Source organism: Aquarana catesbeiana, linkage group LG04, assembly GCF_042186555.1.
Source record: "Aquarana catesbeiana isolate 2022-GZ linkage group LG04, ASM4218655v1, whole genome shotgun sequence".
Taxonomy (NCBI): Eukaryota; Metazoa; Chordata; class Amphibia; order Anura; family Ranidae; genus Aquarana; species Aquarana catesbeiana.
In genome coordinates this window covers 130,116,299-130,135,987 of record NC_133327.1, presented here as the reverse complement: position 1 = coordinate 130,135,987, position 19,689 = coordinate 130,116,299, and the positions used below count along the sequence as shown (strand labels likewise).

Here is a 19,689-nt window from a genome sequence, read left to right as displayed (position 1 = left end):
ATAAATCCTTATTTGCCCATTGATCTGGGCCAATGGATCCTAACACTGAAATGACAACCAAGAAACTGTCACTTTTGGAAAGAGAACTTGACAGTAGCAGCTGCAATATTTTTCTTATGACGGCTTTCCTTTAAACCCCATTCACGCTTGTGTGACTAAAAATCCTGCGATTTCCATTGAGACTTTACAGTGCGACTTTGGGTGAGTGTGACTCTGTTACGACTTTGGTTTTGACCAATGTGATCATTTTTTTGAGCTCTACAAAGTCACTAGCTATGTGCAGAATGTAAAAAAATGTGTTTAGTTTTCATTTGGTCTCTTTGTTTTTTGAATGATTCGCATTCAGTTCGATCAAAAAATTATCAAACGATTCAAATTCTGTTTGAAGAATAGCTGGTTGTTAACCAGTTGCTGCCAGCCCACCGTCAAATGAAGGTGGAGCAGTGCGGCTCTCGTCCTGGTGCAATGTCGTATGACGGCGTCCCAGAATGGCTGCTATCGTGGCCGCGCCGTGTTGCTAGGACACGACACGACCTCTGTAAAGAGCCGTATCTGTGGCTCTTTAACCATGTGATCGTCTGTGTCCAATCACAGCCGGTCACATGTAAACACAAAGATGCCAGTAATCAGCGCTCCTCGCCTCACACTGACAGAGTGTGTGGCGAGGAGAGCTGATCAGCGGCATCTCCACGCAGGGGACATTTAGGCATGTAATCAGGGCACTGATCATCAGTGCCCTGGTTACAATATAGCGCCAACAGTGTCACCCACCAATCAGTGCCCACCACTGTCCACAAGTGCCACCTATCAGTGCCCATTAGCGATGCCAGTCAGTGCTGGCTATTAGTGCCACCTATCAGTGCTGCCCATTGGTGTCGCCCATCAATGCCTATCCGTGCCGCCTAACAGTGCCCATAAGTGTGGCAGATTAGTGCCTCCTCATCAGTACCACCTAATCAATGCCCACCAGTTCAGCCTATCAGTACTCACGCAGGTGCGACTTTTGAGGGTTTACAAGTCTATGGCCGTCAAGTTGGACCAAAGTAGTGCAGGGACTTGAGGTCACACAGATATGAACAGTAATCACTGGGTAACGTGGGGTGTGACTATTATTATTATTATTATATAGGATTGATATACCGCCAACAGTTTGCGCAGTGCTGAAAATGAAGGCAGACATTATAGTTACATTATAATTTGGTACAAGAGGAATCAGAGGGCCCTGCTCATTAGAGCTTACAATCTAAAAAGGGAGGGTATATTGATACAAAAAGTAAAAGCTGTGGGGGATGACCTGATGAAGTAAAACCGTGTATTAGAAGCAGGATAGGAAGGGAAGAGAAGGGTTTTCAGGCATCATCTATAGATGGATAGATTAGGGGACAGTTGGACAGATTGGGGTAGGGAGTTCCAAAGGATGGGAGAAGCTCTGGAGAAATCCTGGAGGCGAGCATGGGAGGAGGTGACAAGGGAGCTAGAGAGCAGGAGGTCTAGGGAGGACCGAAGAGAGCCGCTTGGTTGGTATTTTGTGACTAGGTTAGTGATGTAGCTGGGGGCAGTTATGAATTGCTTTGTAAACTATTATTAGTACTTTGAATTTTATTCATTGGGTGAGTGGAATCCAGTGGAGGGATTGGCAGACACTGAATCGTTGGTAAGGTGGATGAGTCTGGCAGCGACATTCATTATGGACTGAAGGGAGGATAGTCTATGTAAAGGTTATCCAATGAGGAGGGAGTTCCAGTAGTCGAGGCGAGAGCCAAAGTCAAATGCCAAAGTCACATGACAAGTCACACAAGTGTGAATGGGGTCTAAATGCAGATATTTTATTAGTAAACACCCAACCCTATGTATTAATCTTAGGGAAAAAAATTGGAAGAAAAAGAAAGGCGGACCCTGGTTGTCACTCTTTTTAAAAGAGCCTTTGGAAGTTGATAATGCATGATTGGATTCTCATGTTATTTGGGATCCACAGCTTCTCATTCAGGAAATATGCCGGACACGCTGGTAAATGCTGATGCAAAGAAGCTTTGGCGTTTACAAGAATACAGCCACATACAACTATTCCCTTGTATATCAGGCTGTATGCAGTGGGGGGAAATTCACATTAGGCTTAAAAAAGCCCATTGCTGTCCATATATGCACGAACCACTTAGCTTAGTATTTAATGACTTTTTTTTTTTTTTTTTTCCTGACGTTTACAAAAATAAGGATCTCCTTTGAAGACTTGAATACTGTTGTACATGTTAGGAGGACTAGCATTGAACTTATTGTTGGCTCTTTTTGAACTGGAAAGCTTTTATTTGTGTTTATTTTATTTTTTATTAAAGCTGAAATTGGGACAGATATAAAAGGCACTCTCCAATGCGGTTCTGTAATCATTATTACTTTACTAAAGTATATCTGAAGCTAAAACTTTTTTCATTTTGGGTAGAGTAGGGAATAGTTGAAACCCTTGATGTTTTTTTTCCCCTTACTTCCTGTTCTGCAAACACAACAGAAAGAGGGAAGAAATCTTTTCAAATTGTTTCCTCTTAGATAGTGGCCACAAGAACAAATGTCTCATTGGACGTTTTCTCTTTTATTCCAGTTTTGGTGGCAACTCCAATTTTTTGGGACACCAATCAATAGATGCATTGGCTGCATCAGTTTTATTTTATTTTTTTCACTTTTATCATTTTTTATTTATTTCTTCAGTAACAAGAACATATAATCATGACAATCAGCAATTCTCTAATGAAGTTTGTCAGTATACGTTAAAAGTACATACATTCAAAAGTAGGTAAACAATGGTAATAAAGTAACAAGGTGATATCATGCTTAAGAAATCTTGGTCTCGCTTACCCCAGTTGGGTTCAAACTGTAAGTAGAGACCAGTTATCAAGCTGATACTTTCAATATGGAAGAGATAATTTACTCTTTAACCACTTCCCACCCAAGGACGTCATATGACGTCCTAGACTTTCAGTGGGAATATCTGAATGATGCCTGCAGCTACAGGCATCATTCAGATATCCTTGTTTGCAGCCGGCGATTCTGTGCACCATAAGAATGATCATAGCGGTAGTTCCGCCGCTTGATCGTTCTTACAGGCGATGGGAGGGGACATCCCCCTCCCGCCGCCATCTGGTGCTTCTCCAGGCTCTCACGTGCCATTGGTGACCCGGAGAATGAATCGCCCGCTGGCGGATGACGAGCATAAAGATGTCTGGTGACCAGATGGTCATTGGTCATCTCTATGACCGTCGGAGGCCCGGGCGCGACGTTATGTCACATCCGGGCCGTGGTTTTGTAAACAAAGCCACGATCGCGGCTGGTAAGCATGCTCGATCTCATGCTTTTCAGCCTGGAGGAGAGATGTGGGGTCTTATTGACCCTGCATCTCTCCATAAAGAGGACCTGTCACACACCATTCCTATTACAAGGGATGTTTACATTCCTTGTAATAGGAATAAAAGTGATAAAAAAAAATGTAAAACAAAGTTAAAATAAAAAAATATTAATAATTTAAAACGCCCCTGTCCCCGGTAGCTCGCGCTCAGAAGCGAATGCACATGTTAGTCCCGCCCACATATGTAAACGCCGTTCAAACCACACATGTGAGGAATCGCCACGTGCGTTGTATCGCAAGCAACAATTCTAGACCTCCTCTGTAACTCTAAACATGTAACCTGTAAAAAATTTTAAAGTGTCGCCTATGGAGATTTTTAAGTACTGAAGTTTGGCGTCATTCCATGAGTGTACGCAGTTTTAAAGCGAGACATGTTAGATATCTATTTACTTGGCGTAACATCATCTTTCACTTTTATATAAAAACATTTGGCTAACTTTACTGTTTTGTTTTTTTTTTTTTAAATCGTGAAACTTTTTTTTCCAAAAAAACACGTTTGAAAAATTGTTGTGCAAATACCATGCGAGATAAAAAGTTGCAATGACCGCCATTTTATTCCCTAGGGTGTCTGCTAAAAAATATATAAGGTTTGGGGGTTCTGAGTAATTTTCTAACAAGAAAATTATGATTTTTACATGTAGGAGAGAAGTGCCAGAATAGGCCCGGTATGGAAGTGGTTAAATTAAATTTGAAGGTCAGTTTTATAGGTTACAGTTTTCTAGTTAGTTAGATGCTCTGGGGTGGTTCATTCAAGTTTGCCACTTTTTTTTTATAGCCAGTTGTAGAATAATTTTTGTATGCTAACATCAGCTCCTATTGTGCTTGCATGTTTAGTCTAATAATATTTGATAGGTTAGGAACATCAGTTTTCTTTGACTTGTTCTTCCCCCCCCTCTGTTTACAACTGGTGATCTGGCCAGTAACACACCTCCCGTATTAGAGTGCCTGCACTCTGGATGAAGGAGCAACAGAGACACCTTTGGACAGCAGAATTGTTAGTCAACGGGAGGGTTGTATCAGATACACTAGCAGATGTACATACACCAACAAATTAAAGCCAAATTCTAGCTAACACAACAGACTTACTGGCCAGATCACCGGATGAAAACAAAAGAGAGCCTAAAAAAAAAGAAAACAACTTCAGTTGTCACATTTAAGATTTGGGAAGCTGCGATATAAATGGTTACATTTGGGTTGAAATACCTCTTTATCTGGTGTTGAAATGTATAAAAACATTTATACACCTGCTCTTTTTGATGCAAAAATGTTAAAATACCTTTTTGTGGAGGTGAACTTATGATCTGAGATATATTGCTGGCGTCCTGTCCAGCAACACTAGAAAAAAAAAATGCAGTCAATTGTAATTTGTTTATCCTAATATGCTGCAGTGCACACTGGTGATGGTGTCTGTCTTCTTCAGCAGATACTGGGTCATGATGACACTAACAAGATGTTCTCTGCTTCAAGTAACATGCACAAATCTGGAATATTGCTGCTCTCCTTAGTATATTCATTGATGCATTAAAATGACATCACAAACAGGTATGACAGGAACATTAAAAGGGGACGTGTTTAGTGCTAAATTCAGCGCTTGCTCAAACCTCACGCCACCTTTTAATGTTCCTGTCATACCTGTTTGTGATGTCATTTTAATGCTTCAATAAACATACCAAGGAGTGCAGCAATATTCCAGATTTGTGCATGTTACTGAATCTGACGAGCTGTGCAGTACCTTTGGTTCCAGTTCACAACATGTGAGAGTCGATCGCTCGCCTAGAGCGGCATTACTTTGCCTTCTCTGCTTCAAGGTGCTTCTTCCCACCACCACTTGAACTCCAGGTGTTCAGACAAGCCGAGCTGTCCACGCTCAGAGTCCATACCGAAAAAAGGAACTGCTGCATACCGGAGAGCTCGCCAACATTCATGTATGTATTGTATAAGACAGGTATTGCAATGACACACTGACCCGGGGGGCGATCCTAGGGTGGGGACTGTCATTGCAATGCCCATCGATATCTTATACAATGAACATGGATGTCGGTGGTCTCTCCAGTACTTAATGGTTCCTTTTTCCTACATTGATAATGGTTTGGGGCAGTTTGTCTAAAGCTGGCCATAGACGATGAGATTTTCTTTCCTGCAACCATGAGTTGCAAGGAAGAAAATCGCTCAATTTCCCCATCAGTACAATTAGTGTTGATTGGAGAATTCCCACTGTGGAGCTATTGTGTTCTCCAGCAGGGTGAGCTGTCCCGGTTGGGATAACACACAGTGATCGCATGAAAAATTTTGACAAGCTGGTTGTACCCAAGTTAATCAATCAACGTGGGTACAATCAGCCTCCCCATACATTTGTCTATGGCCAGCTTAAGTTGAACTGACTGGTATATTTAAAAAGATATATGTATATAATATGTAAAAAGCAGAAACCATATGCTAACTGGCATAAGTTTAGCAAATCATCACATTTCAAATTCACATTTTCAGTGTCACCTTGTAATACTTTTTCTGAATAATAGAAGTTCTTCAACTGCAATGTACACATGTATAACATGGAATTGACAATGTTTGTTTCCATACAGGGGCCAGTGAAAGTGTGGCCAAGCATATGTTAGAAGCATGCAATCACAACTTGGAAATGGCTGTCACTATGTTCCTGGATGGAGGTGGTGTTGTGGAGGAGCCAAGCACAAGCTCTGCAGGGGCTTCAAGTGCCCACCCACCTGCTGAGTAAGTTATTAAAGCCTTTTTATGGCATGTGGTAGTGACGTGACACATATTTTTACCCAGTTATTTTTTACATACAGCAGTGGTTTCCAAACTGTAGCCTGTGGGCCTGATGTAGCCCTCTACTTGCCTTTACTGCCTCTTGGGGCAATGGTTCTCCAGCTGACGCCAGCAATGAGGAATTATTCCTTCCATTGACACCAACAGTGTAGGGCTTAATTCCTGCCACTTATAAATGACAAAACATTATTCTCCTCCACTGTTACTAATGGAAGGGCACTATTCCGCTCAAAAATACTTATTTATGATAGCTGATACCAGCGGCGGGGCACTGTTCCTCCCTTGGATGCCAGTGGCTGGGGGGCACTGTTCCTCCCCAAAGTACCCACCCCTCCATGTTGAGGGCATGTAGCCTGGTGTGGTCCAGGAGGGGGGGTGCTTGCTCGTCTCTCCCCCCCCCTTTCCTGACGTAGCTGGGCTACGTGCTCAGATAAGGGGCTAGTATGGATTTTTGGGGGGGACCCATACCGTTTTTTTTGTTTTTGTTTTTGTTTTTTGTTTTTTTTTTTGTGTTTTGTTTTTTTGGCATGGGGTTAAAATTTCATACCAGACTGAAAGGGCCTGGTATTTTCGGATCCCGTTCACTGTTCTTAGAAGTTGCATGGAAGTCGGACATGAAGTCCGTAGGGGAAAGTCAGATTGGAATTTATGTGACTTCCATTTTGGAGCAACGTGAACTCAGCCTCAAAGCATAGTACTGGAGCCTTGACTAATGTCCGGCATAAATGTAATGCATCCTAGTCTGAGATGGACTGAATGTTTTTATTTCCCCAATAATGACACCAATTTGGAAAATGGATCTGTCAATTATAGCAAGCTTTAAATTCTACAATTTTTTTTTTAAATGTATTAAGGAATCTGGTTGGTTGGTATAGCTAACCACTTTAATTTTACTTGTCAACAGGGCGGATTTGATTAAAGTCACTTTAAATCGCTATTAAAAAGATTTGATTTTAATCGTAATTTTTAAAAGGCATCTGTCAACTCTGTCCCGCAGCGGCTCCTCCTCTGACCTGCTGTTGACTCACCGACAGTCCCATTCACTTTAATAGGATGGCTGGTGATGTGGCAGTGACACAACAAGGGGAGAGATGTGGCGGCAGCAGATGAGTGGATGCCCGCTAACAGGCACTGCCATGATGGATCTGAAATGACAGGTGCTCTTTAAATGGAAGGTCTTATTCTTGCTGGTAGTTAGAATTTTTAATATTTGCAAAGAAATTGAAGGTTTACTATTTAGAATACCAAGCTGTCAAGTTAGTAAAACAGCGATATCAGAACAGATTCAATCATACAGTTTGTAGTGTACATAGATTTGAAACCCAATGGGATACAGGACTATTCCTGAACTTTGTTTTATCTCATGGTTACTGTGAAATTGTGTGCATGCATCAATGCAGTGCATGTTATCTCAGGTTGCAGAGCTTGGATTCATTAATAAATAACATGTTTGCCAAAATGTAAATATTGTAGAATATACAGCCTCATGCTATATAATGAAGCTCCATTTCATGCTGAATAAACAAAATTATTAATGTATCTTAACTAGAAAACTATCTTTTTAGATACATTTTTACTCCAAAAGCATTCTATTAAGTACATTTGATAATCAAAAAAAAAATTTGATTTTAAATAAAAAAAAAAAAAAAATCAGATTTAAATCTGATTTTTTTTTTTTTTTTTTTTTTTTTTTTTCATTTAAAAAAAACATAATTGATTTATATCCACCCTACTTTTCAACCTGAGTGTGCTGAACTGTGATTCATAGACTGCTTGTCATGCATTAGCCTGAATTTGAATAGTGATTAAAAAATATATATTACACCATCTGTAATCTTTTGCAAAAGTAACTAAAATTGAAAAACCAATTATACCCCCCCCCCCCTTTAATTAAAGTTAAATATAATGTTTTTTCATTCATTTAGAGATGATGTGCGCGCACCAATTCCACAGAAACAAGAAATCCTTGTGGAGCCTGAAATATTTGGCGGTAAGAGGCTTGCATGTTGTGAAGAGTAACCTGGTAAATTGTCAGGCGCATCTTTGAGTTTGGTGACAAGAATAGCAGACTTCTGGCATACTTAGCAAAACCGGAATATTTACCTGTATACATAATGAGTGTGTATGACGGGCACAGAAATGAGGTGTGTGACTCAGCTGACATTCTGCAAGTCTTTACCCATTTTACAAGGAGCTTTATCTGCTGAGGGGGGTGCACTGGCTAGCCATCTAGACAATATTGATTTACCTCTGCTAACAAATGTAGACAGTGCTGCTTTAGAAGCAGATATCACAGTGGAGGAAGTAGAGGGGGCAAACTCTTCTTTTGCTCCTCGGAAGTCACCGGGTTTGGATGGTCTCCCACACATTTGGGAGTAGTCTGGCACCTCGCCTGCTACTGGTGTTCATTGGGGCCAGATCGGATGGTACCCTCTGAGAGAAGCCCTGGTGGTTTTGATTCACAAAGGGGGAAAAGATCACCGGGAGTGTGACTCCTACGTCCGATCTTATTGATGAACATAGACCCAAAAATTCTAGCGAAAATTTTTGCGGGGAGACTGCAAACGGTTATTCTAAAGTTAGTTAATGCGGATCAGACATGATTTATCCGGGGAAGGTGTGCTCAGATGAATGTCAGAAGACTTTTCGTGAACCTACAAACTGACCATGACAACTCTGGGACGAGAGTGGTGGCCTCTTTAGACACCAAGAAGGCTTTTGATTCGGTCGAGTGGAATTACTTTTTCCGTCTTCTTTAAACTTTTGACCTGTATTTATTTTATGGATGAGATTACTGTATACAGAGCTGCTGGTTAGATTGCGGATTAATGGAATTATCTCAGAGCCCTTTCTATTTTTCTGTGGGACTAGACAGGGATGCCCGCTGTCTCCCCTCCTGTTTGCCCTGGCCATAGAACCCCTGGCTGATAAACTAAGAACTAGTGCTAGCATGTCTGGACTTCGGTTAGGATGACTGGAGGGGCGTGTCTCTCTCTATGCCGATTCCCTGATTTGATTGCTAGGACTAGGTCTTGCTGAGTGGCTATTGTACGGAGTTGCCTGAGGAGCTGTGGCAGGAGGTTCTGGATACATATCTTATCTGTTATATCCTCCACGGATAAAATGATCCAGCTTAGATACCTCCACCAGATGTACTACACACCAGCCAGACTGTTTTGAATGCGCAAAAGAGACTCTGCAGAGTGTCACAAATGTAAAGGGGCTGAGGGAACTTTTATGCACATGGTCTGGGAATGCCCTAGGATACGTCCCCTTTTGTCCAGGTTGACTGAATTCATCTCTGATCACTTTGCCCTTCCTAACATATGTTCTCCCTTGCCCTGCCTCCTGAGTGTCTTTGACCAAGAGGAGGTAAATGTTCATACTAAGTTGTTCCTCAGACTTCTATACTTTGGAGTCTGAAAATGTATCATCTGGAGATGGATTTATGACAAACAACTGACATTGGGGATGTGGGTGAAGATAGTAAATGCTGATGTGATTTTGTACCGGATGACATATGAGGCCAGGGGGGTTCCCAAGACGTTCAGGAAGGTATGGTTTAGGTAGGTTGACTCAAAGAATACATTGGAGGAGGATGAGGATCAGAGCAGTGAACAAAGTTAAAAGCGAGAGACAGCTGGTGAGAGTGCACTACACTGGAAATATGGAGATTAAGGGGGTTTGGGGTGCCCACACTCTATCCCTCTAGCTATGGTCTGAGTTTAGGGATTGAATTGTTGGTTGCTCAGGAGGTTTTTATGTTGTTCTATCTGATGTTTTGATATAATTAAAAAAAAGAGTGTAAATGCTGTACTGGGATATGTATGGGATTCTGGAATGTATACTAACAGAATGCTGGTGTTGAGATCCTGGACTGAATCAATGTGAATTTATTGATACCGATATGTATTACCTACCCGGTGTTTTGTATGTAACAATTTTGTTATGCCAAATACAAATTTTTTTAAAAAAACCTGGTAAAATGTCTCAAGGGTCCAGACACACATCTGTTTGCAGTGTAAAAGTACTCTGCATCAGTAGGACAAATATTACCCTTACAAAAGCTGACCGTTTTATGTCAGGGTTTTGCATACTGTTTCTGAGCAGAAAATCTATAAACTGACATAAAGCTCTGTACTTAGTGACCTATAAAGCCTAAACATTTTTTAATGCGTTCTTCGCATTAACCTTTTCACTGCCAGGGCTTTTTTTGTGTATGGACCTGGCAGTGAAAGGCTTAAGGTAAAAATGTTTAGGCATCAGCATCATTCCCCCACCCCCCCTTTTCTTACCTGAGCCCTTATTCGATCCAGTGGTGTGCCTGTCTGCAGCTTTTTTTCTCCCCTCACTTCCTGGTCTCACTGGCCTTCCAAAGGCATTGGCTCCCACTGCTGTCATTCAATGCCAGTGACGAGGCCCTGCTGTCTGTGCCTAAAGATGCAAACAGCGGGGCTTAGCAGCAAGTCTACACACGTGCCTCCATAGAAAGCGACCCAAAATGAGGAGGTACAAGGCCGCTCTGTGCAGTTTCATTGCACAGAGCAGGTAAGTATAAACTTGTGTTTTATTTTATTTTTTATGTATTTACAATCACTTTAATACAGTAGGCTAGATTCACAAAGCTAGCACACAAGCATAAAGATACTTATTTTCAAAAACTGTCTGTCCAATGAGATTTAACAATTACAGTCACATTGCTAAATTAGGGAAGAATGATACAGTACAGAAAGGTCCAACCGATCTGAGTAGTGGAGTCTGTCCAGCAATCTCTTACTGTATTCGGTCCTGCTGGGCAATAATAGGTGGCGTTACTGGGGAGATTGTTGGGTAACAAACTAGAAGCAGGTGCAGAACCCAGGAAGAGGATGGCGAGCTACAAGGCTGGTGATTCTAAAAGGGAACAATTTAGAAGATACTTGGAGAAGGCAGGAGTACTCGACACTCTTACTAAAATATTGGTAGAGCTGTATGAAGAACCAGAGAAGCCCAACAATGCACTAGACTTTTTAAAACAGCACTTGGGTGCTGCAGGCCCAGAAACACCAGATGTGGAAGCTTTGCGTTTGGAGGTCACAGAACTGAAACAAAAGTGTTACATTTTTTGTAAATTGGGCCTAATTGTATCAAAGGTTTGGCCAGAAGTACTTCCATAATAAGGCTGAAATCCGCCTTGTGCTCTGTATAGAATGTTACCACTAATGATGGTTATCTTGGGCTTGGATTTAGCATTAACCACTTCAGCCCCAGAAGATTTTACCTCCTTTCTGACCACAGCACTTTTTGCGATTTGGCACTGCGTCGCTTTAACTGACAATGGGTGCAACGTCGCACGACTGCGCAAAACAAAATTGACGTCCTTTTTTTTCCCACAAATAGAGCTTTTGGTGGTATTTGATCACCGCTGCGTTTTTTATTTTTTGCACTATAAACAAAAAATGAGCGACAATTTTGAAAAAGACACTATTTTTTTACTTTTTTGCTATAATAAATATCCCCCAAAAATATATTAAAAAAAAAAAAAAAAATTTCAGTTTAGGCCGATATATTCTTCTACGTATTTTTGATAAAAAAAATCGCAATAAGCGTATATTGATTGGTTTGCGTAAAAGTTATAGTGCCTACAAAATGGGGGATAGTTTAATGGCATTTTTATTAGGATTTTTTTTTTTAGTAATGGCGGCAATCTGCGGTTTTTATCGGGACTGTGACATTATGGCGGACACATCGGACTGTTTTGACACTATTTTGGGACCATTGTTATTTATACAGCGATCAGTGCTATAAGAATGTATTGATTACTGTGTAAATGACACTGGCAGTGAAGGGGTTAACCACTAGGGGCGATGAAGGGGTTAAGTGTGTCCTAGGGAGTGATTCTAACTGGGGGGGGGATGGGCTACACCTCACATGACAGCGATCACTGCTCTCGATGACAGAGAGCACTGATCTCTGTCATGTCACAAGGCAGAATGGTGAAATGCCTTGTTTACATAGGCACTTCCCCGTTCTGAGGCTCCGTGACATGATCGCCGGGAGTCCGGCGGGCACGGTCACGCTGTACGTCTGCTAGCCCCGGCTCTTAAAGGGGACGTACAGGTACGCCCATTTGCCCACCACTGCCATTGTGCCGACAAGCATCGGCGTGCGGCGGTCGGCAAGTGGTTAAAGTGTTACTAAAGCCACAACAGTAAAATCCAGTTTATATATGCAGTAAAGCATGCTTGTTATACTTACTGTTGAACCTAAGGCGTTAATCCTCTGCATTGTGTAAAAAGGCTGTTTGATTCTGTCTACTCTGATCCTTCCCTTTCACTGACCCTTGATAATTTCCTGACAACGTAGACTCTATGGAGTCAGGCTGCACATGCTCAGTTTGGTATGTATTGCTAGAGAAGGTTTTTTTTTTTTTTTTTTTTTTTTTTTTTTTTCCCGGAAAGTGCATGTGATCAGCCCTGTCCAGACAGAAAATCAGGGGTATTGCAGTCTCATGGGAGAGTCAGAATACTCCTCCTACAAGTTTTAACCAGTGCTTGGCTAGACACTAATAGAAGTCACAAGACTGCTATATACTGCTGATGAGAAAAGGGATTTATCAGTTTGTATTTACTAAAATAATTGCACTTCCATGTTCTGTGTACTGTGGGAGACCAGATATAGTGAATGCAGGGTCCTGGGTTTAGTAACACTCTAAGCTTATACAGTAGTTTCATTGATTCTGGAATGTACAGACAGAGCTCTTCTGGTGCTGTAGGGATAAAGAGCTGTGGCTGAGATAGTGAAGAATCCTGTCTTTCGCTCCCCCTTTGTCCATTTAGAAATCACCTTGTATACCATGAAAAGAATACAAGGCGTTTTGTGAATGCAGGTAAAAAAAACCTCATACAATTACAATGATTGTCTGCAATGGTTTTCACAATATTGTAACACAATGTGGCGCTGAAAAAAACATGATGTGCGTTATTGAGCAAGACAAACCAGAACGGTCATCTGGATGTCAAAGTGCACAACAAAGTTTTATTGAAACGTGTCTCTAATAAGTGAATATGAAACGGACATCGTAAAACTGTATTGAGAACACATATGTCTGTGAACCCAAAACAGACTTATAATTGTGCATAGAAATCCTGGTGGTCCTAAAGACCATAAAGGAGTATGTGTGTATAAAATATATATTACCAAAAAAAAAAAATTATACAAACAAAAATGAAAAATATCAGCCAAAGAGAAACCTCTGCATAGTATGCATTCATATAACTGATCTAAAAATAAACTTGTGCGCTATAATTAGAATAGTGAGGAGTTCAATAAATGTTCACATATATCAAATATTGATGTAAACTTGACTAATGGAGCCTTCAGGAGAGTGTCATATCAATCCCCCATGGCTGGGATGAACTCTGAGGAGGTATACCACCCAAGCTCTTAATGCAGGTATAGACAGGTAAAAACACCCTTACTGGAACAGGTGGACTCACTAGCCAGCGGGTGAGAGTCTGACAGGCTTCAAGAGGTGAATAAAGATGGTTATCCTGGAGGTAAAAAAATGGAAAAAAAATGCTTCCACATTTTTTTATTATCTGTCCATACCTGGCCCCTATTTGTTCTAGGAGCCAGAGTTTTTTTACTGCAAACTTTTAATAAAAGTCTTTCTGGAAGCAGATTCACACTATGTGGAAGCAAAAAAAGGTAAGTTTGAAATTGATGGTAGCAAAAAAGTTGGGGCAGGGCAACAAAAAGCTGGCAAAGTAAGTGGTACTAACAAGGAAGCGCAGGAAGAACATTTTATTATGTTAGTTGGCAACCGGTCGATAACATGATTGGGTATAAAAAGAGCATCTTGGAGGGTCAGAGTATCTTAGACGTAAAAATGTTCAGTGGTTCGCCAATCTGTGAAAAGCTACATTATAAATTGTAGACTAATTTCAGAATTGCAAATATAGTCTTGTAGTTATCTCTACAGATCTTTTACTGCCCATTGTTTAACTCACAGGTTTTTTTTCAAGGTTATGCTTTTGTTGAATATTATCACAGCAACAGTTTCACTCCTTGTGCTATTAAAAGTTCTGTTGCTTCTACCCTGTTCTAATCCCGAGGTCCATTTTAAAGGGATAACTTTAACTCTTTGCAATAAATGTATTTGCTTCTTGGTTATCAATATCTGAACAGGACACCAAGCCTATATAATTAAATTTTTGCTTTAAATCAGCTCCTAAAAGGCGAAGACCAGCACGTTCAATATTTGATGGCTTCCGGGATTTCCAGACTGAGACCAGTAAGTAATTACTTGTGGTTATTACAGCTATTTGTGTGCTGTCTTGTTGGGCACTGGGGTGTAATATAGAGATGTTTGTTAGAAAGATTCCTCAAAACTGAATATTTTATAAATTGCGTTTTGCTGATAAAATGTAAGTCTTGAGTGAAATGAATTTCTCTTTACACGGCTGACTTCTTGTCAGCAGGAATTATAAATGTTACAAGAAGAAATGACTTTAATCAATGATTGCATCCATGTAATGTTTATCTTACGGCATCTAAAATATACAGTATAATGGAATACATTATAAATAACTAAAAGCAATTAAAACCTTTCATTTATCCTTCTACAATCTCTTATTGGCTGTAGGCATATGGCTGCCTTCTATGTCTGTTAGGGACCTTTGATAGACAGTAGACTTTTTTGCTAAAATATTGATCCCTGACTCAACATGCATTCAGTTTTGTAAACCATTAAGTCAGCCACACACAATTTGCGGACAGTTAGCACCAGGGGCTTACATCATCCGCTACTACCGCTGGTCATTTATGCAAGTGGAGTCCTTTCTTAGAATTACTGTATTTATCCGTGTATAATACATACCCCAATTGTAAGAGGGAAGTTTAAGGAAAAATTGTTTTCAGAGCCCCCTGCACAGTGTACAGCCCCCCATCCAGTATACAGCCCCCTGCACAGTACATAGCCCCCTGCACTCCCAGGAGACCCCCCAGACTCCTGGGACAGCACTGCCAGCATACTCTACAGTTAAGAAAAAAATCACTGCCAGCCCCTTCTACACTGCTCCTCCTGTGTCACTCATATTGTAAAACGAAGCCTCTATATACCTCATTAGCTCCGTTTTTCACAGACCTGGTCACATGACTGCTCTCCTCTGATGTTACATAGATGGTCAAGTAACCACTCTCCTGCTCCAATCTAAAGCTACACTCGGAGGTGGAGGAGTGGAGCAGCCAGAAAAAACTGAGCTATTGAGATATTTAGAAGCTTTGTTTTACAATGACACTGACACAGGAGGAGCAGTGTATGGGAAGGGGCTGGCAAGTGATGTGATTTTTTTTTTTTTTTCTCAACTTTAGACTATACAGGCAGCGCTGTCCTGGCCCCCCCCCATGGGTGGCTCCCGGGGCAGACCACCCGATCCCCGCCCCCTGTTGGTATAAAATATTATCTACGTATAACACGCAGGCACTGTTTACCCTCTGTTTTCAGGGGGAAAAAAAAGTGTGGGTTATACGCCGATAAATACGGTACTTGAGATTCACAAATATCCTGCTTAGCAAGAGCAACAGCTGCACATCATACAGCAACATTTTGAATGGTTTTACAGCTGATGTATATATTATGTATAAATGTTTTGGACATAAAGGCTTACTTGTTCCAGCTTCCTTTGCTATTTTAAATAGAGGAATAGGTTCTATGTGTCAAACTTACAGGCTAGCTTCTTCTTACAATCAGCACTATAGGTTTAAAGATTTTGATTTATTACCATTTAAATAAGCAAAACACCTGTTTAGTTGTTACTCTAAAATACAGTTTAAAGGGTTAGATCACCTTTATAGATTTTCTGTAAAGGTCAACTAACGCAAGGCCCCATCCCTGCTGTAATTACCTCCCACGATCCTGAACTGTCAGGGCTCCGTACGTCACTCCACCAGTACGGGAATTTGAAATCCCCGCTGCTTTCCCTCTTTGTCCAGTGCTGCCAAGATGGACCAGACGGATTCTAATTGGTCAGCACAATCATATGGACTGCGCTGACCAATCAGAATCCCTCTGGTCTGGCCTTGCAGTGCTGGATGGAGAAGAGAGAAAGCAGCAGGGATTTAAAATCCCTAAACCATGGAGCAGCTTGCTGGAGCCCTGACAGCTCAGGATTGTGGGAGGCAAGTACAGTGGGGACCGGTTCGATGTTGGGTCATCTTTATGGAATTTTTTTTGAAGGTGAGCTAACATTTTAAAAGATTTTAATAGTTTGTTTGATTTTGGTAATAAATTCACTGCCCTGTCAATCCTTTTGAATGTGTGCATTTCTCTAATCATGTTTGAGTAGCCATTAAAAAATTTATTCAAATATGATAAAGTAGTTTAGTTTTGAGACATTACTAAGTAGGTTGTTTATTGTTACAATGCATTAACAGATCATTGCACTATTTTTACAGTGGCACACATTGTAGGTGTGCCAGTTTTGTTATTTCCCATTGATATTGATGTCTGTTTTTTACATTGGGGCATTGCAGTTCGTCAGGAGCAGGAGTTGCGGAATGGAGGAGTGGTGGATAAGAAACTAACTACTTTGGCTGACCTTTTCCGACCGCCTATAGATCTTATGCATAAAGGCAGTTTTGAGACGGTATGTCCATGGTTTGTATTATGGGAGGATCTGGTTGCCCTGTGTATTATCCTAAAGGGATGAACTTCTCCAAATGTTTCCCTCTATGTGATGATTCAGATGTGGCTTTTGATTGCAAAGCTGGAGTATTTGAAGACACTCAGACTGTTCTCTCTGGCTGCTGTTGCTGTGGTTGAATTATCACTAGGAGGTTGCCTCCAGTAAGCCTTCCATTTTCAGACAGGTGATCATAGCAAGTTATGTGGAACCTTGTCTGTATTTATTTATTGTAATTAGTGGATGCTGGGAGGTAGTACTAGCTAGCAGAAAAATCCTTTTTAAATATAGGAATACCTTCTGAAATGGATAAATAGAGGTATCTGAAAGGAACTTTTATAAAATGCCCTCAGCAAGCACTCATGCTCTGTTTCATGTTACCTATATCTGTTTGCTAAATAAGCTAGTGACCATGCAAAGTATCTGGCAAGTTTCTGGGGGGAATTGACCAAAAGTATTCATTCACACTGCCATTTTTGTAGTGTTTTTACATAGCAGGCTTAGTGCACAGAAAATAGAAACTACACTTTTTCCAAATGGTTCTGTTATTACCATTTGGCAGTATGTTTGAAGCTGGGATTACATTTTTACATAACGTTATCACACTGCACTGTACCTGTAATGAGTTCTATTGAGAAATATGGTCAGGTGCAGTTTTGGTTGCGTTTGGGTTGTGCCGGTAGCTTATTTATAATGAACGGCTGTCTTAACACAGCGCATGTTACCGCCCAACATAACACACCGCAGAGGCGTGATCCCTGCCTTAAGGTCCAATGCACCATGCTATGCTTTACAGGCATTTTGAGTTTTCATAGGAGGGAATGTAAAGACTTGCAAAATGCATTAGAGCACATGTGAATATGCACATTGTATACACTTTTTTTTTCTTTGATGCCCTGGAAACTCGCAGACCAGGGCATTAATTTAAGGCGTGTGTGTAAAATCTATACAAAATGCATGTATGACAGAAAACATTACATTGCAGAAAAGTTGTTCTGCAGATTGATAGTACACCCCCTTCTACATTATACATGGTCCCTGCAGCCTGATTCCTTGTGACTAGGCCTCTAAAAACATTTTGGTTGTGTTTCCAATTATGAGAAATAAGGGTTTTTTTTTTTACTATAATGATTGACCTATCTTCTTTTCCTAGAGCAGGGATTTCAAACTGGTGGCCCTCCAGCTGTTGCAGAACTACAATTCCGATGAGGCATTGCAAGGCTGATAGTTACAAGCAGGACTCCCATGGGCAGAGGCATGATGGGACTTGTAGTTCTGCAACAGCTTGAGGGCCACCAGTTTGAGACCTCTGTCCTAGAGGCTATGGAAGGAATATGTTGTGTTGTTCCAATACACAAATCTGACAGATCTGTCATTCCCTGTAAAGGCTGTTTGTTTTTAAAGCCTAAGGCTCGGTTCACATATATGCAAATTGGATGCGTTTTGAACTGCATCTGATTCGCAAGACATGTGAACCAAACTGGCTTTCTATGGAGCTGGTTTGTGGTGATGTGTCCCTTGTGCTTCCTTCTTCTAGTTCAGTGGAAATTTTCTTTCCTCCGATGCCCCACCTCCACCACTGTAATCTTCCCATGCGGCAGGGCATAATAGATATAAGGAGCTGTCACTGGTTACAGCTTCTATGAATAAAATGTGATCGATGAATGGGGGGGTGTACCTTTCAATCATCTGTCCATCCTCCATTCATAGGTCATGTTTCATTCAGAGAAGCTGTAGAAACGGCTTCTATTAGTGGAGTTGCTGGCTGGAAATGGCCGGCATAGTTGGTCACTTTTGAGAACCTGTGACAGCTTCTCAGTTCTGTTAACCCCCACCACAGTGGAAATTTGTGAGGGGTGAGGTGGCATTGGAGAACAGAATCTTTCTACTGATCTAGTAGACAGAGGCACAGGGGACACCTCACTCTCATTTAATCATATGTCGCTCAAAATCTAGACTATTAGTTGGTTATTGTAGGCAACAGGGTCACAGTAATGTTCCTATGATTGTTGGTTGGCATAGTAATCGATGATCTAGATAGGCAGAGCTTGAGTACAATTTCTATAAAAATGACATTTAAAATTACAAGCTGCGAGGGAGCATTTGTACTCCCATTTAAGGGGTGCTGAATTAGAATAAAAACATGATAATAGCATAGGCAGTTTTGCTATTACACATGTTATTTTCTAATTTCAGAACACCTTAAAAGGAGAAATAATAATCTAGAAGAGGAAAACCAGAGGTGACCCCTTAACTCAAGTGGCGGAACTCAAATTTCTCTGGAAGTCACAGTCAACTGTAAACTCTGAAAACTGAAAAGTGTGAGTTGAGCTCATCTCCAATGATCTGCTTATAAAGCAGATGAAAACACTATGTTGCATCTAATCCTCTAACCCCCACCATTCCCTGCTGTCCTATAATCTAAACGGATATTAAAGCTGTGTAATACCTGTACTGAAGTTTTCCAAGGCCTTTTCTTAGTACCTCTTCTCATCCTGACCCCCCCAGAGTGACATGGCACCCCCTTCCTTCTAAATTATAATATAAATAAAGAGCAGGAGCTTTCGGATGGGGGAGCAGATTAAGTTAAGTGACTGGGAGAACCAACATGAACGTCAGGGGTTTCTGCTGTGAACTTTAAGGACGCATTGCCCCACAGTGTATGCACCCACCAAGCTCATTGGGTGATTGTTATAAGATTTTGTAGATACTTGAATGTCCATAACCTGACCAAAGGTTCATTTTAAGGAGCTAGGATGTGTGCTTTCATTAACACAATAGAAAAGGTTGATGCGTCTTTCATTTTAAAAAGGAAACTAACTATAATGGCTATAAAATGAAAAGTGG

At 41.0% G+C, this 19,689-nt stretch overlaps 1 protein-coding gene and 1 pseudogene across 1 annotated transcript in view; both read left to right on the top strand.

The window, feature by feature from the left end:
• UBXN7 (UBX domain protein 7) overlaps nucleotides 1-19,689 on the top strand; it is a 54,840-nt gene that overhangs the window by 6,170 nt on the left and 28,981 nt on the right. The window contains exons 2-5 of the mRNA XM_073625626.1: nucleotides 5,974-6,121; nucleotides 8,104-8,168; nucleotides 14,388-14,453; nucleotides 16,694-16,806. Of these exons, the coding sequence (XP_073481727.1) occupies nucleotides 5,974-6,121; nucleotides 8,104-8,168; nucleotides 14,388-14,453; nucleotides 16,694-16,806 (392 nt within the window). The remainder of the gene's footprint in view (nucleotides 1-5,973; nucleotides 6,122-8,103; nucleotides 8,169-14,387; nucleotides 14,454-16,693; nucleotides 16,807-19,689) is intronic.
• On the top strand, nucleotides 10,957-11,349 carry LOC141139477 (c-Myc-binding protein pseudogene; annotated as a pseudogene).